Source organism: Nerophis ophidion, linkage group LG01 (genome assembly GCF_033978795.1).
Source record: "Nerophis ophidion isolate RoL-2023_Sa linkage group LG01, RoL_Noph_v1.0, whole genome shotgun sequence".
NCBI classification, from domain to species: domain Eukaryota; kingdom Metazoa; phylum Chordata; class Actinopteri; order Syngnathiformes; family Syngnathidae; genus Nerophis; species Nerophis ophidion.
In genome coordinates, this window is record NC_084611.1 from 48605318 (window position 1) to 48624617 (window position 19300).

The 19300-nt window shown below is 41.8% G+C and overlaps 1 protein-coding gene across 7 annotated transcripts in view; it reads right to left on the bottom strand.

The window, feature by feature from the left end:
• kdm4c (lysine (K)-specific demethylase 4C) overlaps nt 1-13753 on the bottom strand; it is a 70360-nt gene extending 56607 nt beyond the window's left edge. For 6 of the 7 annotated variants that reach the window (XM_061905534.1, XM_061905551.1, XM_061905516.1 and 3 more), the window contains exons 1-5: nt 13637-13753; nt 10607-10773; nt 10366-10541; nt 4077-4191; nt 3777-3970 (exon numbers count right to left, since the gene is read on the bottom strand). In XM_061905534.1, coding sequence (XP_061761518.1) covers nt 3777-3970; nt 4077-4191; nt 10366-10541; nt 10607-10750 — 629 coding nt within the window. In that variant the 5' untranslated portion in view covers nt 10751-10773; nt 13637-13753. Of the gene's footprint in view, nt 1-3776; nt 3971-4076; nt 4192-10365; nt 10542-10606; nt 10774-13023; nt 13131-13636 lie in introns of those variants that run through there. The other variant, XM_061905507.1, reaches the window with a different exon arrangement.
• Between the last annotated feature and the right edge of the window lie 5547 nt (nt 13754-19300).

Below are 19300 nucleotides of genomic sequence, written 5' to 3' on the forward strand. Positions count from 1 at the left end.
GTTAGGAAATTGTGTTAGATGTAATTATAAACGGAATACAATGATTTGCAAATCCTTTTTTAACCCATATTCAATTGAATGCACTACAAACACAAGATATTTGATGTTCAAACCCATAAACTTTATTTTTTTTTTTGCAAATAATAATTAACCTAGAATTTCAAGGCTGTAACACGTGCCAAAGTAGTTGGGAAAGGGCATGTTCACCACTGTGCTACATCACCTTTTCTTTTAACAACACTCAATAAACGTTTGGGAACTGAGGAAGCTAATTGTTGAACCTTTGAAAGTTGAATTATTTCCCATTCTTGTTTTATGTAGAGCTTCAATCAATCGTTCAACAGTCCGGGATCTCGGCTGTCGTATTTTACGCTTCATAATGCACCACACATTTTCCATGGGAGACAGGTCTGGACTGCAGGCGGGCCAGGAAAGTACCCGCACTCTTTTTTTACGAAGCCACGCTGTTGTAACACATGCTGAATGTGGCTTGGCATTGTCTTGCTGAAAAAAGCGGGGGCATCCATGAAAAAGACGGCGCTTAGATGGCAGCATATGTTGTTCCAAAACCTGTATGTAGCTTTCAGCATTAATGGTGCCTTCACAGATGTGTAGGTTACTCATGCCTTGGGCACTAATGCACCCCCATACCATCACAGATGCTGGCTTTTGAACTTTGCGTCGATAACAGTCTGGATGGTTCGCTTCCCCTTTGGTCCGGATGACACGATGTCGAATATTTCCAAAAACAATTTGAAATGTGGACTCGTCAGACCACAGAACACTTTTCCACTTTGCATCAGTCCATCTTAGATGATCTCCGGCCCAGAGAAGCCGGCTGCGTTTTTGGATGTTGATGATAAATGGCTTTCGCTTTGCATAGTATAGTAGGGCTTTAACTTGCACTTACAGATGTAGCGCCAAACTGTATTTAGTGACTGTGTTTTTCTGAAGTGTTCCTGAGCCCATGTGGTGATATCCTTTAGAGATTTTTGTCGGTTTTTGATACAGTGCCGTCTGAGGGACGAAGGTCATGATTATTTAATGTTGGTTTCCGGCCATGCCGCTTACGTGGAGGTGTTTCTCCAGAATCTTAAAAACCTTTTGATGATATTATGGACCGTGGATGTTGAAATCCCTAAATTTCTTGCAATTGCACTTTGAGAAACGTTGCTCTTAAACTGTTTGACTATTTGTTCACGCAGTTGTGGACAAAGGGGTGTACCTCGCCCCATCCTTTCTTGTGAAAGACTGAGCATTTTTTGAGAAGCTGTTTTTATACCCAATCATGGCACCCACCTGTTCCTAATTAGCCTGCATACCTGTGGGATGTTCTAAATAAGTGTTTGATGAGCATTCCTCAACTTTATCAGTATTTATTGCCACCTTTCCCAACTTCTTTGTCACGTGTTGCTGGCATCAAATTCCAAAGTTAATAATTAATTGCAAAAAAAATTTAGTTTATCAGTTTGAACATCAAATATGTTGTTTTTGTAGTATATTCAACTGAATATGCATTGAAAATGATTTGCAAATCATTGTATTCCGTTTATATTTACATCTAACACAATTTCCCAACTCATATGGAAACGGGGTTTGTATTACAAATGCACTGTTTTTTTTTTTTTAAGTTGCAAGTGATAAATGCTTATTTAGTGAAACGAAAAGAAATGTAAAACTGCATCACTATACATCAATTAAAGATGCATCGATAAATTATTTTTAATCAAATCTCTAGTTAACACCAGAAAAAATTCATATATTCAGTCCAATAAAATAGTTCCAATATAGAACAACAATTGTGGCATGACAAAGTTATTAATGCTGAGTTTAGACCGCAGTAAAATAACGTCTGTTTTGAATTATTCCGCTGGTAGTTTGCAGTAATGTAAGACGACACTGGAAACTACTACAAATAGAGGGCAGGCTCCTGGCATAAACAGCAGATGTTTCAGGAAAACTTGAGGAGAGCCTACTGGTTTAAAACTAAATCTAGATATTGTATTGGTTTTGAAAATGAAGAAATATCAAAATGGCCCGGTAGAAACATTTTGGACACCCCTGAGTAATAGTGTTTTATGGATCTGTTTATATTAGACTAACGAATGTATTTAAATGCAGTGACCTTGGTTTATTTACGTCCATTCTAGAGCCACATATGTAATAATTGCCTTGACAGGTAAAAAATAAAAACATGGTGGTCTCCCCTGGGCCACCTCGCTCTGTGTGCACCTGCTTGCAAATACGTTCAGATAGTTGTAAAATAGTCATTAAGAGATGTTTTTGTGGTGTTGCTGCACTCCGGCCTTGTAAGATAACAAATGCATGTTTTGTTTCTTTAATCATGTGAATGCTCCTAACATTCACACATATGCTATTAAACACCCTTCCAACTTCGAACTGTGCCGCCTATTCGGGAATTGAAGGCTTTCCCTTGACAAATTCCAAAAATTCCCAGATTTCCAGGTTTTCCGGGCTATTTTACCTCTTCAAAATACTTTGACCATTTTTCAAACATTCACCATTTCCACAATTGTCAAGCTATTGAAACCATTTCACCTTCAACACATTCCACTCATCCTGGACATTCTAATTATCACTTTTGCAAGTTCAAAAAATTTCCTGCAATTCATGTTTTTTCAAACCCTTTTTTCACCCTTTTTTTCCACATTTTTCAAGCGTTCCACCATCAAAACATTCCTCTTAATCAGGACAAAAAAACAAAGTTGTTTTTTAAACTGGAAAAATTCCCAGTTTTCCCTAAATTCCCTAATAGCATATCTCAATTGTAATTGTTACTACTTCAACATTCCTCAACCAATTTGAAAAATTCCAACACCAACCATTTTAACTCATTCAGAACGTTCAATTTTTTTTGCAATTTCAACAAAATTCCCGCTTATTCCGAAATTTCAATGAAATCCCCATGAAAATAATGGGGTATTTTTCAAAGTACCACAACTCCCACATTTTTTATCCGATTCAAACCATTCCAACTTCTAAATATTCAGCCTAAAAAAGAAAAATCCCGGATTTCCCAGAATTCCCAGTTTTTAGGGACATTTTCCCCATTCAAAATGAATTGTCTAGTTTTCAAACTTCAAACCAATTCCACCTTCAACACATTCAACTCATCCTGGAAGTTCATACAACTATTTTTCCACGTTCAACAAATTTCTAGGAATTCCTGTTTATTTCTAACCTTATTTCCAACCTTCTTTAGTGCGATGACTCCTTTCACATTTTTCAACCCATTTCAAGCGTTCCACTGTCAAAACATTCCTCTTAGTCAGGACAAAAAAACAAGTTGGTTTAAGAACTTGAAAAATTCCCAGTTTTCCCAAAATTCTGTTATACCATTTCTCAATGAAAAAACTGCTCCTATTTCAACATTTCTTGACCGATTTAAACAATTCCAACACCAACCAATTCAGCTCATATAATCTCATTCCAAAAAATCCTGCTTTTTCCAACATTTCCAGGAAATTCCCTTTGAAATTAATGGGACATTTTTCCAAGTTGCACAATTCCCTCAATTTTCAACCTATTTAAACCATTCCAACATCAACACATTCCACTCATCCTGGACATTCAAACTAACACTTTCCCAAGTTCCAAACCCAATTCCGGTTTTCCTGGAAATTCACAACAATCAAACTATTCCAACCTTCAAATTATTCTCCCATTCACGCGACATTCTGTCAGCATTTCACTTCAACTTCAGCATTGGAGCATTCACACCTCATCTAGTTTGGCACATAAAACTCCATACTAACCAGGACTTGGGCTCGCCAAAATGAAGGTAGTTGATGCTGTAGAGGTCCATATCCTCTGTGTGCCAGGAGAAAGTTGTTTTCCACATGCCAAAGTACAGATACGGCGTGTTGACCCCCTGGATGGACACCCCAGAGTCCTCTTCGATGAGGTCCAAGATGGAGTTGAGGTGGCCAATGTTCCATTCCTCCACGTCCTGCAGCACAGAGAGCTTGGTGACAACGCTGCAAGAATGTCAGCTGCGACAAGGGAGCCGAGCCAACGCTCCAGCCAGTGAAATAAAAAAAAGCTAAGAAGTCTACCTGGTCGTAGAGGCTGCCGCCGACATCAGCTCCATAGATAGGCGACACAAAGGTGAGGTTCTTCCAGTATTTACGCTCCAGATCTTCATAGTTTAGGTAGCGAGGTGTACAGTACCTGCGGGCGAGTAGGATCACACCTTCACGTAGTTGTCGTGTATTTAAAAAGGTACAGTACATATTTTAGTGAGATTGCAGCCAATGGCTAATTTCCATCAGGGTGATGTTTAAATTATGAACCAAAACCTCCAAAATCTAGTCAACAGAACAACATTGCTGTTCTTGTTATGAACTCATGTTATAGACCACACAAATGCATAAAACTAAAAATAACGCGCTAACTATCAAATATTTTATCAGGCAATTACCACAAACACTTCCTTTTTGACCCTAGGGACGTGCCATAGCGGGGGCAACTTGGCTGCAGTTTACTTGCTACTGATGAGCCACAATCGTGCAGAAATGGACAAAAGAAAGTCTACCTTATGGAAATATCAGGGTCAAAGCCATGGCAACTTGTTCTCCCGACAAGTAAAGACTATTTTTCATTGTGAGAAGAGGCGAACATACCTGCAGCAAACGCTTGTTGTGCGTGTCGTTCTAGAGGTGGGTGGTGCTTCACTTCCGTGTTCAGATTAGGGTTATGGTGGAATGATAACATACCATTTAGATTGGTACTGTGACTGATTGGGTATGTAAGATGACATAAGTGACAACATAACATTTAGATTGTTACTGTGACTGATTTATTACGTAAGATAACATAAGTGACAACACAACATTTAGATCAGGGGTCTCAAACTCAATTTACCTGGGGGCCACTGAATGCAGAAACTGAGTGAGGCTGGGCCGCGAGAAAAGATTTCTTAAAAAAATCTAACATGCACTTTTTAATGAATTTACCTTCTTTAAATGGCTTTCCCGCCCTAGCAACATACTTGCCAACTCTCACGATCTTTCCGGGAAACACCCGAATATCAGTGCCCTTCCCGACAATCTCCCGGGGCAATCATTCTCCCGGTTTTCACCCGGACAACGTCCTCTACAACCTGCCGTCTCGTCCGCTTTTCAACCATACAAACAGTGTGCCGGCCCAGTCACATATTGTATGAGGCTTCTGCAGACTCACGGAAGTGACTGCAAGACATACTTGATCATCAGCCATACAGGTCACACTGAGGGTGGCCGTATAAACAACTTTGTCACTGTTACAAATATCCGCCACACGGTGAACCCAAACCAAACAACAATGACAAACACAGTTTGGGAGAACCTCCGCACCGTAACAGAACATAAACACAACAGAACAAACCCCAGAATTCAATGCAGCCCTAACTCTTCCGGGCTACAATAGGGGTCGGGTTGGGGGGGGGGGGGGGGGGCGGGGGGGGGGGGGGGGGGGTATATTGTAGCCCGGAAGAGTTAGGGCCACATGGGATTCTGGGTATTTGTTCTGTTGTGTTTATGTTGTGTTACAGTGCGGATGTTGTCCCAAAATGTGTTTGTCAATCTTGTTTGGTGTGGGTTCACAGTGTGGCACATATTTGTAACAGTGTTAAAGTTGTTTATACGGCCACCCTCAGTGTGACCTGTATGGCTGTTGATCAACTATGTCTTGCAGTCGCTTACTGCGTCTCTAGAAGCCAAATATAACATTCAGCTAGGCTGGCACGCTGTTTGTACAGGTTGTAGGGGACGCTAAAGGCACCGCCTCCACTGTGCCCCCTAAATATTGTTGTTTTGGTGAAATTCGGGAGAATGATTACCCCTGGAGGGGCACTGAAAATTGGTAGTCTCCAGGAAAAATTGAGGGTGTACAAGTATGACGCTGTAGAGCGCCATTCATATGAAACTCACAGGCCGCACCATCATTAAATTTTCATATTAAAGGTGCGGGCCGCAAAATAATGTCTCACGGGACGCAATTGGACCGCGGGCCGCGTGTTTGCAACCCCTGATTTAGATTGTTACTGTGACTGATTTAGTTAGTAAGATGACATAAGTGATAACATAACATAGATTGTTACTGTGACTGCTTTATTAAGTAAGGTGACATAAGTGATAACATAACTATTACATTGTTACCGTGACTGATTTAGTAAGTAAGATGACATAAGGGATAACTAGTTTCTAGTTATTTTTATATCTTTTTTCAAATAGTTCAAGAAAGACCACTACAAATGAGAAATATTTTGCACTGTTATAAAATGTAATAGATCAGAAACTGATGACACAGTGCTGTATTTTACAAACTCCGTTTCCATATGAGTTTATATTGTAATATAAACGGAATACAATGATTTTCAAATCATTTTCAACCCATATTCAGTTGAATGCACTACGAAGACAACATATTTGATGTTCAAACTCAAAAACTTTTGTTTTTTTGCAAATAATAATTAACTTAGAATTTAATGTCTGCAACACGTGCCAAAGTAGTTGGGAAAGGGCATGTTCACCACTGTGTTACATCATATTTTCTTTTAACAACAATCAATAAACGTTTGGGAACTGAGGAAACCATTTGTTGAAGCTTTGAAAGTGGAATTCTTTACCATTCTTGCTTGATGTACAGCTTAAGTTGTTTAACAGTCTGGGGTCTTGTTGTCGTATTTTACGCGTCATAATGCGCCACACATGATCGATGGGAGACATGTCTGGACTGCAGGCGGGCCAGGAAAGTACCCGCACTCTTTTACTATGAAGCCACGCTGTTGTAACACGTGGCTTGGCATTGTTTTGCTGAAATAAGCAGGGGCGTCCATGATAACGTTGCTTGGATGACAACATAACCTGTATGGACCATTCAGCATTAATGGTGCCTTCACAGATGTGTAAGTTACCCATGCCTTGGGCACTAATACACCCCCATACCATCTCACATGCTGGCTTTTGAACTTTGCGCCTATAACAATCCGGATGGTTATTTCCCTCTTTGTTCCGGAGGACACCACGTCCACTGTTTCCAAATATAATTTGAAATGTGGACTCGTCAGACCACAGAACATTCTTCCACTTTGCATCAGTCGGCGGCGTTCCTTTGTGTTGATGATAAATGGCTTTCGCTTTGCATAGAAGAGTTTTAACTTGCACTTACAGATGTAGCGACCAACTGTAGTTAGTGAGAGTGGTTTTATGAAGTGTTCCTGAGCCCATGTGGTGATATCATTAACACACTGATGTCGTTTTTTAAAGCAGTACCGCCTGAGGGATCAAAGGTCTGTAGTATCATCGCTTACGTGCAGTGATTTCTCCAGATTCTCTGAAACTTTTGATGATTTTACGGACCGTAGATGGTAAAATCCCTAAATTCCTTGCAATAGCTGGTTGAGAAATGTTCTAAAACTGTTCGACAATTTGTGACCCTCGCCCCATCCTTGTTTGTGAATTACTTAGCATTTAATGGAAGATGCTTTTATACCCAATCGTGGCACCCACCTGTTCCCAATTAACCTGCACACCTGTGGGAAGTTCCAAATAAGTGTTTGTTGAGCATTCCTCAACTTTATCAGTATTTATTGCCACCTTTCCCAACTTCTTTGTCACGTGTGGCTGGGATCAAATTCTAAAGTTAATGATTATTTGCACACAAAAACATGTTTATCAGTTTTAACATCAAATATGTTGTCTTTGTAGCATATTCAACTGAATATGGGTTGAAAATGATTTGCAAATCATTGTATTCTGTTTATATTTACATCTAACACAATTTCCCAACTTATATGGAAACGGGATCTCTTTTTTCAACCAAAAATGTTTTGCTCTGATTAGGGGATAGTTGAATTAAAACACTGAAAAAATGTTTGAGAACCACTGTTCTAGGGTACACTTATTAATGTTGAAAAATTATATTTATCTGTGATTAATTTTGAGTTAACTATGAACAAATTTGATTAATCGCGATAAATATTGACAGCCCTACTCTTAATACAATTCATGTTTCATAATAAACACCTTTACAATTCACTTCATGCTAAGACCTTTTTAAATGACGTAGGTGTTGCCAAGTCTCTTATTAAACAATGTTTGCATTCATTGATAAGTTGCATGTAATAAGTCCTTGTCGAAAAAAAAAATTGCTTTATTTCAAATAATATGGACTATTTGCCACTGTTTATTTATGTTGTGAAGCACCGTTTTACAGTATTCAGAAAAGAGTAAATTGAAATACAATTGTGATTATAAAAATATTTTCAAAATACAGACATGTGATTTGAGCTTCATGAAAAAGACTGAAAATAAGCCACCAGGTCCTGGTGGGGGTGCAGGTCCTGAAGGGGAGACAAGGGGATCAACCCCACCAAAGCTACTGTTTTTTCAGCTATTGAACATGCAAACATTTGCAAAAAAAACACCATTTAAAGTTGTTTTAGTGTTTAAAAGAATTGAAAAATGATCAACAGAGTTGACATAAATACATACCCCATTTACCGAAATGAATCACTATGTCTGTTTCAGTAACTATGTTATTTAGTCACTACAGTAATTATGTTCACATCCAAAGGAACCACGTGGGTTAGCCTACTCTATACAGTATTTACAACCTTACTAGTGTTCACTTCACAGACAGATGGTTTCTAGTAGTTATTAACATTATTTACACATTACTTTGTCTGTTTTAGTCACTATGTTATTTAGTCACTAGAGTAATTATGTTCATATCCACAGGAACCACAAGGGTTAGCCTACTCTATACAGTATTTACAACCTTACTAGTGTTTACTTCACATCCACAGATGGTTCTTCTAGCTGTTGACATTATTTACACATTACTATGTCTGTTTCAGTCACTGTTATTTAGTCACTACAGTAATTATGTTGACATCCACAGGAACCACATGGGTTAGTCTAGTCTATACAGTATTTACAACAATACTAGTGTTCACTTCACAGCCAGAGATGGTTCACCTAGATATTTACACATTAGTTTGGCATTTTTGCTTTGATGGCTCTGACATGAGCCTTCCTGGCAAATATATAAGCAGCTTGTAGATTCTGCCTTAGATTTTTTTAGCCAATTTCTGTCTCCTAGACTCCCTCTCCGCCCGCTTATTATTCCCTTTTCTCTTCTCCGACTCTCTCGTCGTCATTTGGGATGTCCGTTGTGATTTCACTTCCTGGTTCCATGACCCGCCCTATCGTGCCTCTGATTGGCCTGTCCTTAATATTTTTCACTAATCTTAACCAATGGTGACTCATCGTAGTAAACATTCAACCAATCATGGATGTTCTTGTACGTAAACCAAACCAATTATCATTGATGTTTCCCATAGAAGTTAATTTCGGTCATATAATCAACCATCAACCATTTTGTGTGACCAGTTTAACAGTACAGATTATACATATTTAACAATTATACACATTTACACAAAAAAATAAAATAAAAAGAATGATCGAAAAATGAATAGGTTGAAGCCAAAGCTTATATTTGCCTATCCTATACCTTCACTAAAAATAAGATTACCTGGAACATCAATATTAAAAAAATGAATGGGTTGAAGGTAATTGTTACTATATTTTATAATTTTCAATTATTTCACATTTCAAGGTTTCCTAAACCTTAACAAAGAAGTGCATGTCTTCAGCTCCTCACTGAGCTTGTTCCACTATTTAACTCCTAAAACTGAAATAAATGTGTTTTTTATATTCCTTCTTACTTTACCTATTTCAAAAATCAATATCCCCCGTAAATTATAGTTTTCTCCTCTTAATGTAAATAACCTAAGAATACAAGCTGGAAGGCTGTTGTTCTTTACTCCAAACATTATTTCCATTGTTTTTGAAAACACATTATCTGAAAATTTTAACACATTAGAACTTTTAAATAATCAATTGGTGTGTTCATAGTAGCACGCTTTGTGTATTACTCTAATCACCCTTTTAAGTTTAATTATTGGGTCTATGTTTGTTTTATAAACATTTCCCCAAATTTCAACACAATACGTTAAATATGGAAAAATAGAATAATAATATAACATATGCAGACATGTCTTATTCAGCATGTGTCTCACTTTATACAGAATACCATTGGATTTGGATATTTTTCCCTTTATATATTCAATATATACCCACAGGATTATCAAAAAACGTACTCATTACGGTTGTTGGCAGGCATGGCAAAAAGATGGATCAAGATTTTAACACACATTGTATGTTGAAAAAAATGCAGAAAAAAAGAAAATATATTTGTATATTTTTACAGAGATAAAAAAGACAGATTTCTGACTACAGATGGAAAAATCCCATGCCTGCTAATAAATAAAGTGAATATTGTAATGAAAGGTCTCCTCACATGTCACTGTTAGCCAGTCTCCTGAACTCCTGCACGCTGAGTGGCTTCTTCTGGATGTTGTACTGAGTGAAGAGCCCCGACTGGCCGGCCATCATCTGCTGGATGGGGGCGTCGATCATCAGGTCGTCGATGTCGTCGTAAGTACGACGAGGCTTCCAGCCTTTGGGAGGAATCACCTGAGGGACGCAGGAGCGGGATGATGCAAGTGTTGCTTCCAGGGCAAGATGCAAGAAGTTCCTACCTTAGCCAGACCTGCACGGTGTGCGCCCTGAGACTCCATGTAAACCAAGTACTTGTTGAAGTCCTTGAACTCCTCCATGGTGGGCCTGAAGGTCATGATCTTGCAGGTGGGGTTTGCAGGGGTGTACGCCTCTGCTTCCGCCATCCTGTCGCCTCATCAGATGGAAACTGCAACACAATCAGATGGATTATAACATTTTGGTTAAAATAAAATAGAATAGAATAGAATAGAATAGAAAGTACTTTATTGATCCCTGGGGGAAATTCAGCACCACAGTTCGCTCATAATAGACAATAATAATAATAAATAATATAAAACACATGCATATATACAATAAAATGGCAGCACAATATCCTCCATCTACCAGCCCCTCCATTTGTGAACTTTTAGCTTGATCAACTTTTGGATCCAGCCAAATGTAGTGCGTAAAACCATCTGTTTCTCTGGAAACTAATGTTTTTAAATTACAATTGAATCTATTTTAACAGATTTAAAAATGAGTTAAAATCAACTCAACGTCCAACTCAAATGTGTACAGCAGATCAAAAGCAAACATTGTGTGACAAGTTGACTAAATGCAAAATAACTGCTGGCTATTAAAATAATTGTTAGTTGCAGCTCTAAAATGAGTGCAGTATACTTTTGTCCCTTTTGTTTCTGCTGCAAAACCATTATAGTTTATACGGAGCTGGTTATAAATCATCAAACGCTAACAAAATAAAAACTATGACAGACGAAAAATGTTTGCAGGAGAAACGATTGGGACTAATTTGGGGAAATGTGGATATAGTTGGTGTCAATATGATTAAAAACATGTTGGTTACATGTTAATCAAATAAAAACCACAAAATGTTAAAAACTTAATTTAAAAAAATGCACAAATGATTGGGACAAGTCTGGGGACATTTGGATTGGAAGGGGGGCAAGGAATCTAGGGCTTTCCCCATCTATGCTCCGTAATATCATCAAAAGGTTCAGAGAATCTGGAGAAATCACTGCATGTAAGCCTAGATATTACGCACCTTGGACCCTCAGGCGCTACTGCATCAAAAAGCCACATCAGTGTGTAAAGGATATCACCACATGGGCTCAGGAACAATTCAGAAAACCACTGTCAGTAACTACAGTTGGTCGCTACATCTGTAAGTGCCAGTTAAAACTACGATGGAAAGGCAAAACCATTTATAAACAACACCCAGAAATGCCGCCGGCTTTGCTGGGCCCGAGCTCATCTAAGCTGGACTGATGCAAAGTGGAAATGTGTTCTGTGGTCTGACGAGTCCACATTTCAAATTGTTTTTGGAAACTGTGGACGTTGTGTCCTCCAAACTAAAGAGGAAAATAACCATTAGGACTGTTCTAGGGTCAAAGTGTAAAAGTTAGCATGTGTGATGGTATGGGGGTGTATTAGTGGCCAAGCATGGGTAACTTACACTTCTGTGAAGACACCATTAATGATGAAAGGTACATACAGGTTTTGGAGCAACACGTGTTGCCATCCAAGCAACGTTATCATGGACGCCCCTGCTCATTTCAGCAAGACAATGCCAAGCCAGGTGTTACAACAGCAGGGCTTCATAGCAAAAGGGTGCAGGTACAAGACTGGCCTGCCTGTAGTCCAGACATTGAAAATGTGTGCAATATGAAGACTAAAATATGAGGCGGGAGACTGTTGAACAACTTAAGCTGTACATCAAGCAAGAATGGGAAATAATTCCACTTCAAAAATGTGTCTCCTCAGTTTCCAAACCTTTACTGAGTGTAGTTAAAAGGAAAGGCCATGTAACACACTGGTGAAAATGCCCCTGTGACAACTTTTTTGCAATGTGTTGCTGCCATTAAATTCTAAGTTAATGATTATTTGGAAACAATAACAAAGTTTCTCAGTGTGAACGTTAAATATCTTATCTTTGCAGTCTATTCAATTGAATATAAGTTGAAAAGGATTAGCAAATCATTGTATTCACTTTTTATTTACTATTTAGACAATTTCACTGCTTTTGGCTTGTGTATTATAACCGAGTATGTGAGCATTTAATTCATGTTATGACCAGCAGATGGGGGTGTTGCTCGCCATAAAGTGGATTAAATGCCAGCCAATCCTTCCATGCTGCCAAGGAGGATCTTGCACGTTCGTCCCGTGGCTGCATCTCACTCCAAAATCTGACTTTTACTCCCCGAACAAACGAAGCAGCACTATTCTATGTTTGGAACCCGAACCATCGCCGACATCGGTGTCGTGTGTGACGTAATCAGCCTTCCTTACGTAATGTTTACACTCTCTTTCTTGTTTACACCACTCGCCATTGTCCCGCCAGTCACGTTTAAATCATCCCAAAAAACCCCGTTACGTCATCCGTGAACATAAAACACAAGACAATTAGTGGATAACAGATTATGTTTGTGGCGAAACTTGCCTTTGAACGCAGCGTGGACGTGATTACACGGCTAATCTTTGTTGTCTGGCTAACCGCTAGCTAGTGTAACCTATTTTATGGACTTCCGCTCTTTTCGCCTTCAAAATAAGAGCACAAGGCATATGCTGTGTAACAGCTTATAACATAAACTTAACATCACACAGAGGCAAGTCCATAAAAATAGGTTGTGTTGTGATGCTAAGTAGCGATGCTAAGTAATGGCCGCGATAAAAACACACATTGGCGTGTTTAACGAGGATGTTTAAACACGACTCGAGCTAACTGCAGCTAGCAGTTCACCGTGCTAACTTCTGCCTTTAAATGTCCCACGCAAGGAAATGTGGCCATCACAAACACGACGGGGCCCACAGCAATCCCACTCGGGGGTGTTTGTGCGCAGTCCCCCGGCAGCCGTGCACAAAAAGAGGCGTGCAGTCGAGACGAGTCGCCACAAAGCTGCCATTGAGCCAACTTGTCCAGCTAGCCGTGCTAGTAGCTGTTAGCTGCGGGAGAAATGTGCAAACTGTCTGCTTCAACGGTCACGCGCGATAATCCCGCCCGTGCAAAAGTGTGTTGTTGTTATTATTATTATTATTGGAGGTGCAATTATTACCGTGACTTGGAAGGAGCAAGCCGTGCAGTTGTTGTTATTTCCTTCCTAGTGCGGCCCAGCAGCTGATTCACATGACAACTGCTGCTCGTGCTCGCGCTGCGCGCACACGGCGCTACCCTCTTTTTTTTCTTTTTTTCTTTTATAAACCTTTATTTATAGATTTCAACATTAACCAACAGTTGAGAAATAATAAAATACAAAAACAGTACTTACTTAGGGTTGTAAATTCAACGTAACTAAAATAGAATGCAATATATATATATATATATATATATATATATATATATATATATATATATATATATATATATATATATATATATATATATATATATATATATTTTTGTAATTTATTTATTTTTCCCCCCCAAAGATTGCGTTGTTGTAGTGGCTGCTGTTGGCGGGAGCTCTGTGTTTTTGTGTCATCCTTTTGTGTTTCCCTCTTGTGTTATTTTATATATATATATATATATATATATATATATATATATATATATATATATATATATATATATATATATATACTCTATAGCAGTGGTCCCCAACCTTTTTGTATCCGCGGACCGGTCAACGCTTAATAATTATAATTTGTCCCGCGGCCCGGTGGGGGTGTCCTTTTTTTTCCTTTTTTCTTTTTTTTTCTTTGTCATGAAAATGGGACGTTTTTGTCATGAAAAAGGGAGTTTTTTTGTGGTTGGTGCACTATTTGTAAGTGTATATTGTGTTTTTTATGTTGATTTAATAAAAAATATATATATATATATATTTTTTTTTATAAAAAATTATTCTGCGGCCCGGTACCAATCGGTTTGGGACCACTGCTCTATAGGGTTCATATGTTTATAAATCTGACTGGGATGAAGTCAGTGCCTCACCAGCCATGAACCTCACCGCACGTCACTTATATAAGATGGATGGATATATATATATATATATATATATATATATATATATATATATATATATATATATATATATATATATATATATATATATATATATCCATCCATTTTTTACCGCTTATTCCCTTTCGGGGTCGCGGGGGGCGCTGGCGCCTATCTCAGCTACAATCGGGCGGAAGGCAGGGTAGTGAAACAAAAATGAATATTATCAACAACAGTATCAATATTAGTTATAATTTCAGCATAGCAGTGATTAAAAATCCCTCATTGACATTATCATAAACCATTTATAAAAATTAAAAAATAAAAAGAACAGTGTCACAGTGGCTTTGTTTTCACAAAGTGTGTTTAATAGTTAAAACAAATTTACATTATTGCAATCAGTTGATAAAACATTGTCTTTTACAATTATAAAAGCTTTTTTTTTTAAATCTACTACTCTGCTAGCATGTCAGTAGACTGGGGTAGATCCTGCTGAAATCCTATGTATTGAATGAATACAGAATCGTTTTGAATCGGAAAAAATATCGTTTTTGAATCGAGAACCGCGTTGAATCGAAAAAATCGATATATTATCAAATCGCGAGCCCAAGAATCGATATTGAATCGAATCGTGGGACACCCAAAGATTCGCACCCCTAACATATATACAGTATATATATATATATATATATATATATATATATATATATATATATATATATATATATATATATATATATATATATATATATATATATATATATATATCAGTGACGTGTGGTGAGGTTCATGGCTGGTGAGGCACTGACTTCATCACAGTCAGATTTATAAACATATGAACCCTATAGAGTATCTTATTCACCATTTGATTGGCAGCAGTTAACGGGTTATGTTCAAAAGCTCATACCAGCATTCTTCCCTGCTCACTCAGCATCCAGGTTGGAATTGGGGGTTAAATCACCAAAAATGATTTCCGGTCGCTACTGCTCACTGCTCCCCTCACCTACCAGGGGGTGAACAAGGGGATGGTTCACATGCAGAGGACAAGTTTCACCACACCTAGTGTGTGCGTGACAATCATTGGTACTTTAACTTAATGTAGCAGGTACTTTAGCTAGCATAGTATATGTGACACTCTCTGCCGTTGAGGTGCGGGGTCGTCCCCAGAAAGCACAGACAGGCTGCTTCCAAGTGTGCAGAATTTTAATTTTACAACACAAATCTTTTTCAGGTTTTACAACATAAATCTTTTTCCAAGTTTGTTCCTGCTTTTCAGCAGTGCAAGCTTTCCCAACCCCCTGAACCGCGTCTCTCTCTCTCTCTCTCTCTCTCTCTCTCTCTCTCTCTCTCTCTCTCTCTCTCTCTCTCTCTCTCTCTCTCTCTAAGCTCCCTCTCATGGTCTCCAGCGCTCCTGATAAAGAGACAGGTGATTAGACAACTCGTCCCAGCTGAGAAATCTCATCACCTGACATTGCTTCACAGCCGGCTCCTGCGCATGCCCCGCCCGCAGGGGACACGTGGACCCCGCCCCTCCACATGCCTCCACCGGGTGATCCGTGCATTGGCATCCTTCATACGGTGGAGCCACTGGAGCGGCTTGTGGTCCGAGTGGAGGCTGAAGGGGCGCCCCAACAGGTAATACCGGAGGGCCCCGACCGCCCATCGGATAGCCAGGCACTCCCTCTCCACCGTGCTATACCTCGCCTCCCGGTCCGAGAGTTTCCGGCTGATGTACAGGAAGGAGCGGTCGATCCCCCCCACCTGCTGGGACAGCACCGCCCCCAGGCCCCGCTCTGACGCGTCCGCCTGCAGACAGAAAGGGATGGAGAAGTCAGGCATGCGCAGCACCGGCTCCTCGCAGAGTGCAGATTTTACCTGTTCGAACACCCGCTGGCACTGCTCCGTCCACTGGACCAGTTCGGTCGCACCCTTTCGGGTGAGGTCAGTCAGTGGGCTGGTCAGGTCCGCGAACCGGGGAATGAACCGGAGGTAGTACCCAGCCATACCCAAAAACCGCCTCACCTCTTTTTTCGTCTTGGGGGGTGGGCATGCCGCGATTGCCGCCGTTTTGTCAACCTGCGGCCGCACCTGCCCTCCCCCCAAGTGGTACCCCAGATACTGTATCTCCCTCCGACCAATCGCGCACTTCCCGGGGTTGGCGGTGAGCCCCGCCCGCCTCAAGGACTTGAGCACCGACCCCACCCGCTGCAGATGTTCTACCCAGCTGTCACTCTGGATGACGACATCATCCAGGTACGCAGCTGCGTATGCCGCGTGGGGCCGCAGCACCCGGTCCATGAGGCGCTGGAACCTCGCGGGCGCACTGAACAAGCCAAACGGGAGCGTCACGAATTGGTATAAGCCTTCTGGAGTGGAGAAAGCCGTTTTTTCCCGGGACTCTGGCGATAAGGGAATCTGCCAGTAGCCCTTGGTTAAATCCAGTGTGGAAAAAAAACGCGCAGTGCCTAGCCGATCCAGGAGCTCGTCGACCCGAGGCATTGGGTACGCGTCAAAGCGTGACACCTCATTCACCTTGCGGTAGTCCACACAGAGCCATATAAACCCATCTTTCTTCCCTACTAGCACGATGGGACTACACCATGCACTGTGGGACTCTTCTATTACTCCCAACTCCAGCATGGTTTTTAATTGTTCCCGGACTATTTTACGCTTGTGCTCGGGAAGCCTATAGGGACGGGACCGCACCGTAATCCCCGGGCTGGTCTCAATGCGATGGCAGATGAGGTCCGTGCGCCCGGGCCGCGCGGAGAACACATCTGAATAGCGCCGCTGTAATTCAGCAACCTCCACTCTTTGTGCCAATGTTAGCTGGTCATCACAAGGAAGAGGAGGGGGAGAGGCGGAGCGCGGGACATCCGGCCCCAGCTCCTCCTCCTCCTTCACTACCGTCACCAAGGAGACAGGCTCGGCCTCCCTCCATGCCTTCAGCAGGTTCACATGGTAAATTTGCATGTCTCCGCCCCGGTCCGAGCGCCGGACCTCGTAATCTACCTCGCTAGTCTGCCATGTGACCACAAAGGGCCCTTACCACTTGGCCAGTAATTTAGAGCTGAAGGTTGGGAGTAGTACAAGTACTTTTTCTCCCAGTGAAAATTTCCTCAGCTGGGTCCCCCGATTGTACGTGCGCTGTTGCCGTTGCTGGGCGCGGAGCAAATTTCCCCGTGATAAGTGCGCCACCTTGTGAAGTTTTGCTCGCATGTCCAACACGTATTTAATTTCATTTTTACTGCGGCTGGAGCCTTCCTCCCAGCTTTCTTTAATAAGGTCCAGCATGCCGCGCGGCCTCCTGCCGTAAAGTAACTCAAATGGCGTAAAGCCGAGGGAGGTCTGGGGTGCCTCCCGCATCGCGAACATCAAGGGATCCAGCCATTTACCCCAATTAGGTTTGTCCTCGTGTATGAATTTACGGATCATGGTTTTCAGTGTCTTATTCAATCTTTCCACCAGGCCATCTGTTTGTGGATGGTAAACGCTGGTGCGGATGGATTGAATTCCCAGTAATCCGTATAATTCCTGTATCGTGCGCGACATAAAGGACGTGCCCTGGTCGGTAAGGATTTCTTTCGGAATCCCTACCCGGGAGATGACCGAAAAGAGTGCTTGTGCTACACTCTTTGCAGAGATGGAGCGCAGCGGCACTGCTTCGGGATATCGGGTTGCGTAATCCACTAGGACTAACACAAACCGATATCCCCGTGTGCTCGGTGAAATGGTCCGATGAGGTCCATTCCGATTCTATCGAATGGGACCTCTATCAGCGGTAATGGCCGCAACGGGGCTTTTGGGATGGCCGCCGGGTTCACCAGCTGACAGTCCGGACAGGCAGTACACCATCGGCGTATGTCCGCCCGGATGCCTGGCCAATAGAACCGGACCATGACCCGATTAAGTGTTTTTTCGTACTCCATGTGGCCTGCGAAGGGATTGCAATGCCCCGCCTGGAAAACCATTACCCAGCAGGGTTTTGGCACCAACAATTGGGTGTATTCTTCACCTGTTTGAGTGTCACGGGTCACTCGGTATAGCCTATCCCTAATAATGGAAAAGTGGGGAAATACCCGCGGTTTCCCGGGGCGCACCAGCTGACCGTCGATGTAATCCACCTGGTCCCAGGCCGCGCGCAGAGTTTCATCCCGGGACTGTTCGAGGGGAAAGTCCTCCGTGGGTCTCCAGTGGGGCCTCCCGCAAAGCCCCCGCCGGTTCCCGCTCGACAGCGCCGCATGAACTCGCGTCGCCACTGAGTACTGCGCGGATACTCCCCTGCCTACAGCCCGTGAACGCATCCCCATACATTGTTCCACTAGCTGGCTAAACTCCGGCCAATTTGTCCCCAAAATCAATGTGTGCGTCAGTCGCGCTCTTACGGCGACTTTTACCGTATGTTTTTGGCCCCGATACCAGATTTCGACAGGCACCACGGGATACGTGTGCACATCCCCATGTATACACATTACCCTCCCCTGTGTCGCGTGCCTCAACGCCCCGGGTCGAACCAGGTTCTGGTGGATCATGCACTGTTTACAGCCCAAATCCACCATAGCCCGGTGTGTACTTCCTTGTACCCTTACCGGGACACAATACGTCTCCCCTGGATCGGGGGAGGGTGCTGGAGGTCCGGCTACCTGTATCACCTGGCCCACCTCCATTGCGGAGCACTCCCGCCGCATGTGACCAGGCTGTCCGCACCTCCAGCACACCTGCCCTGGTGCTCGTAGTGCCGTCTGCGGGGAAAGCCCGCCACCAGCAGCGCCGCTACCCT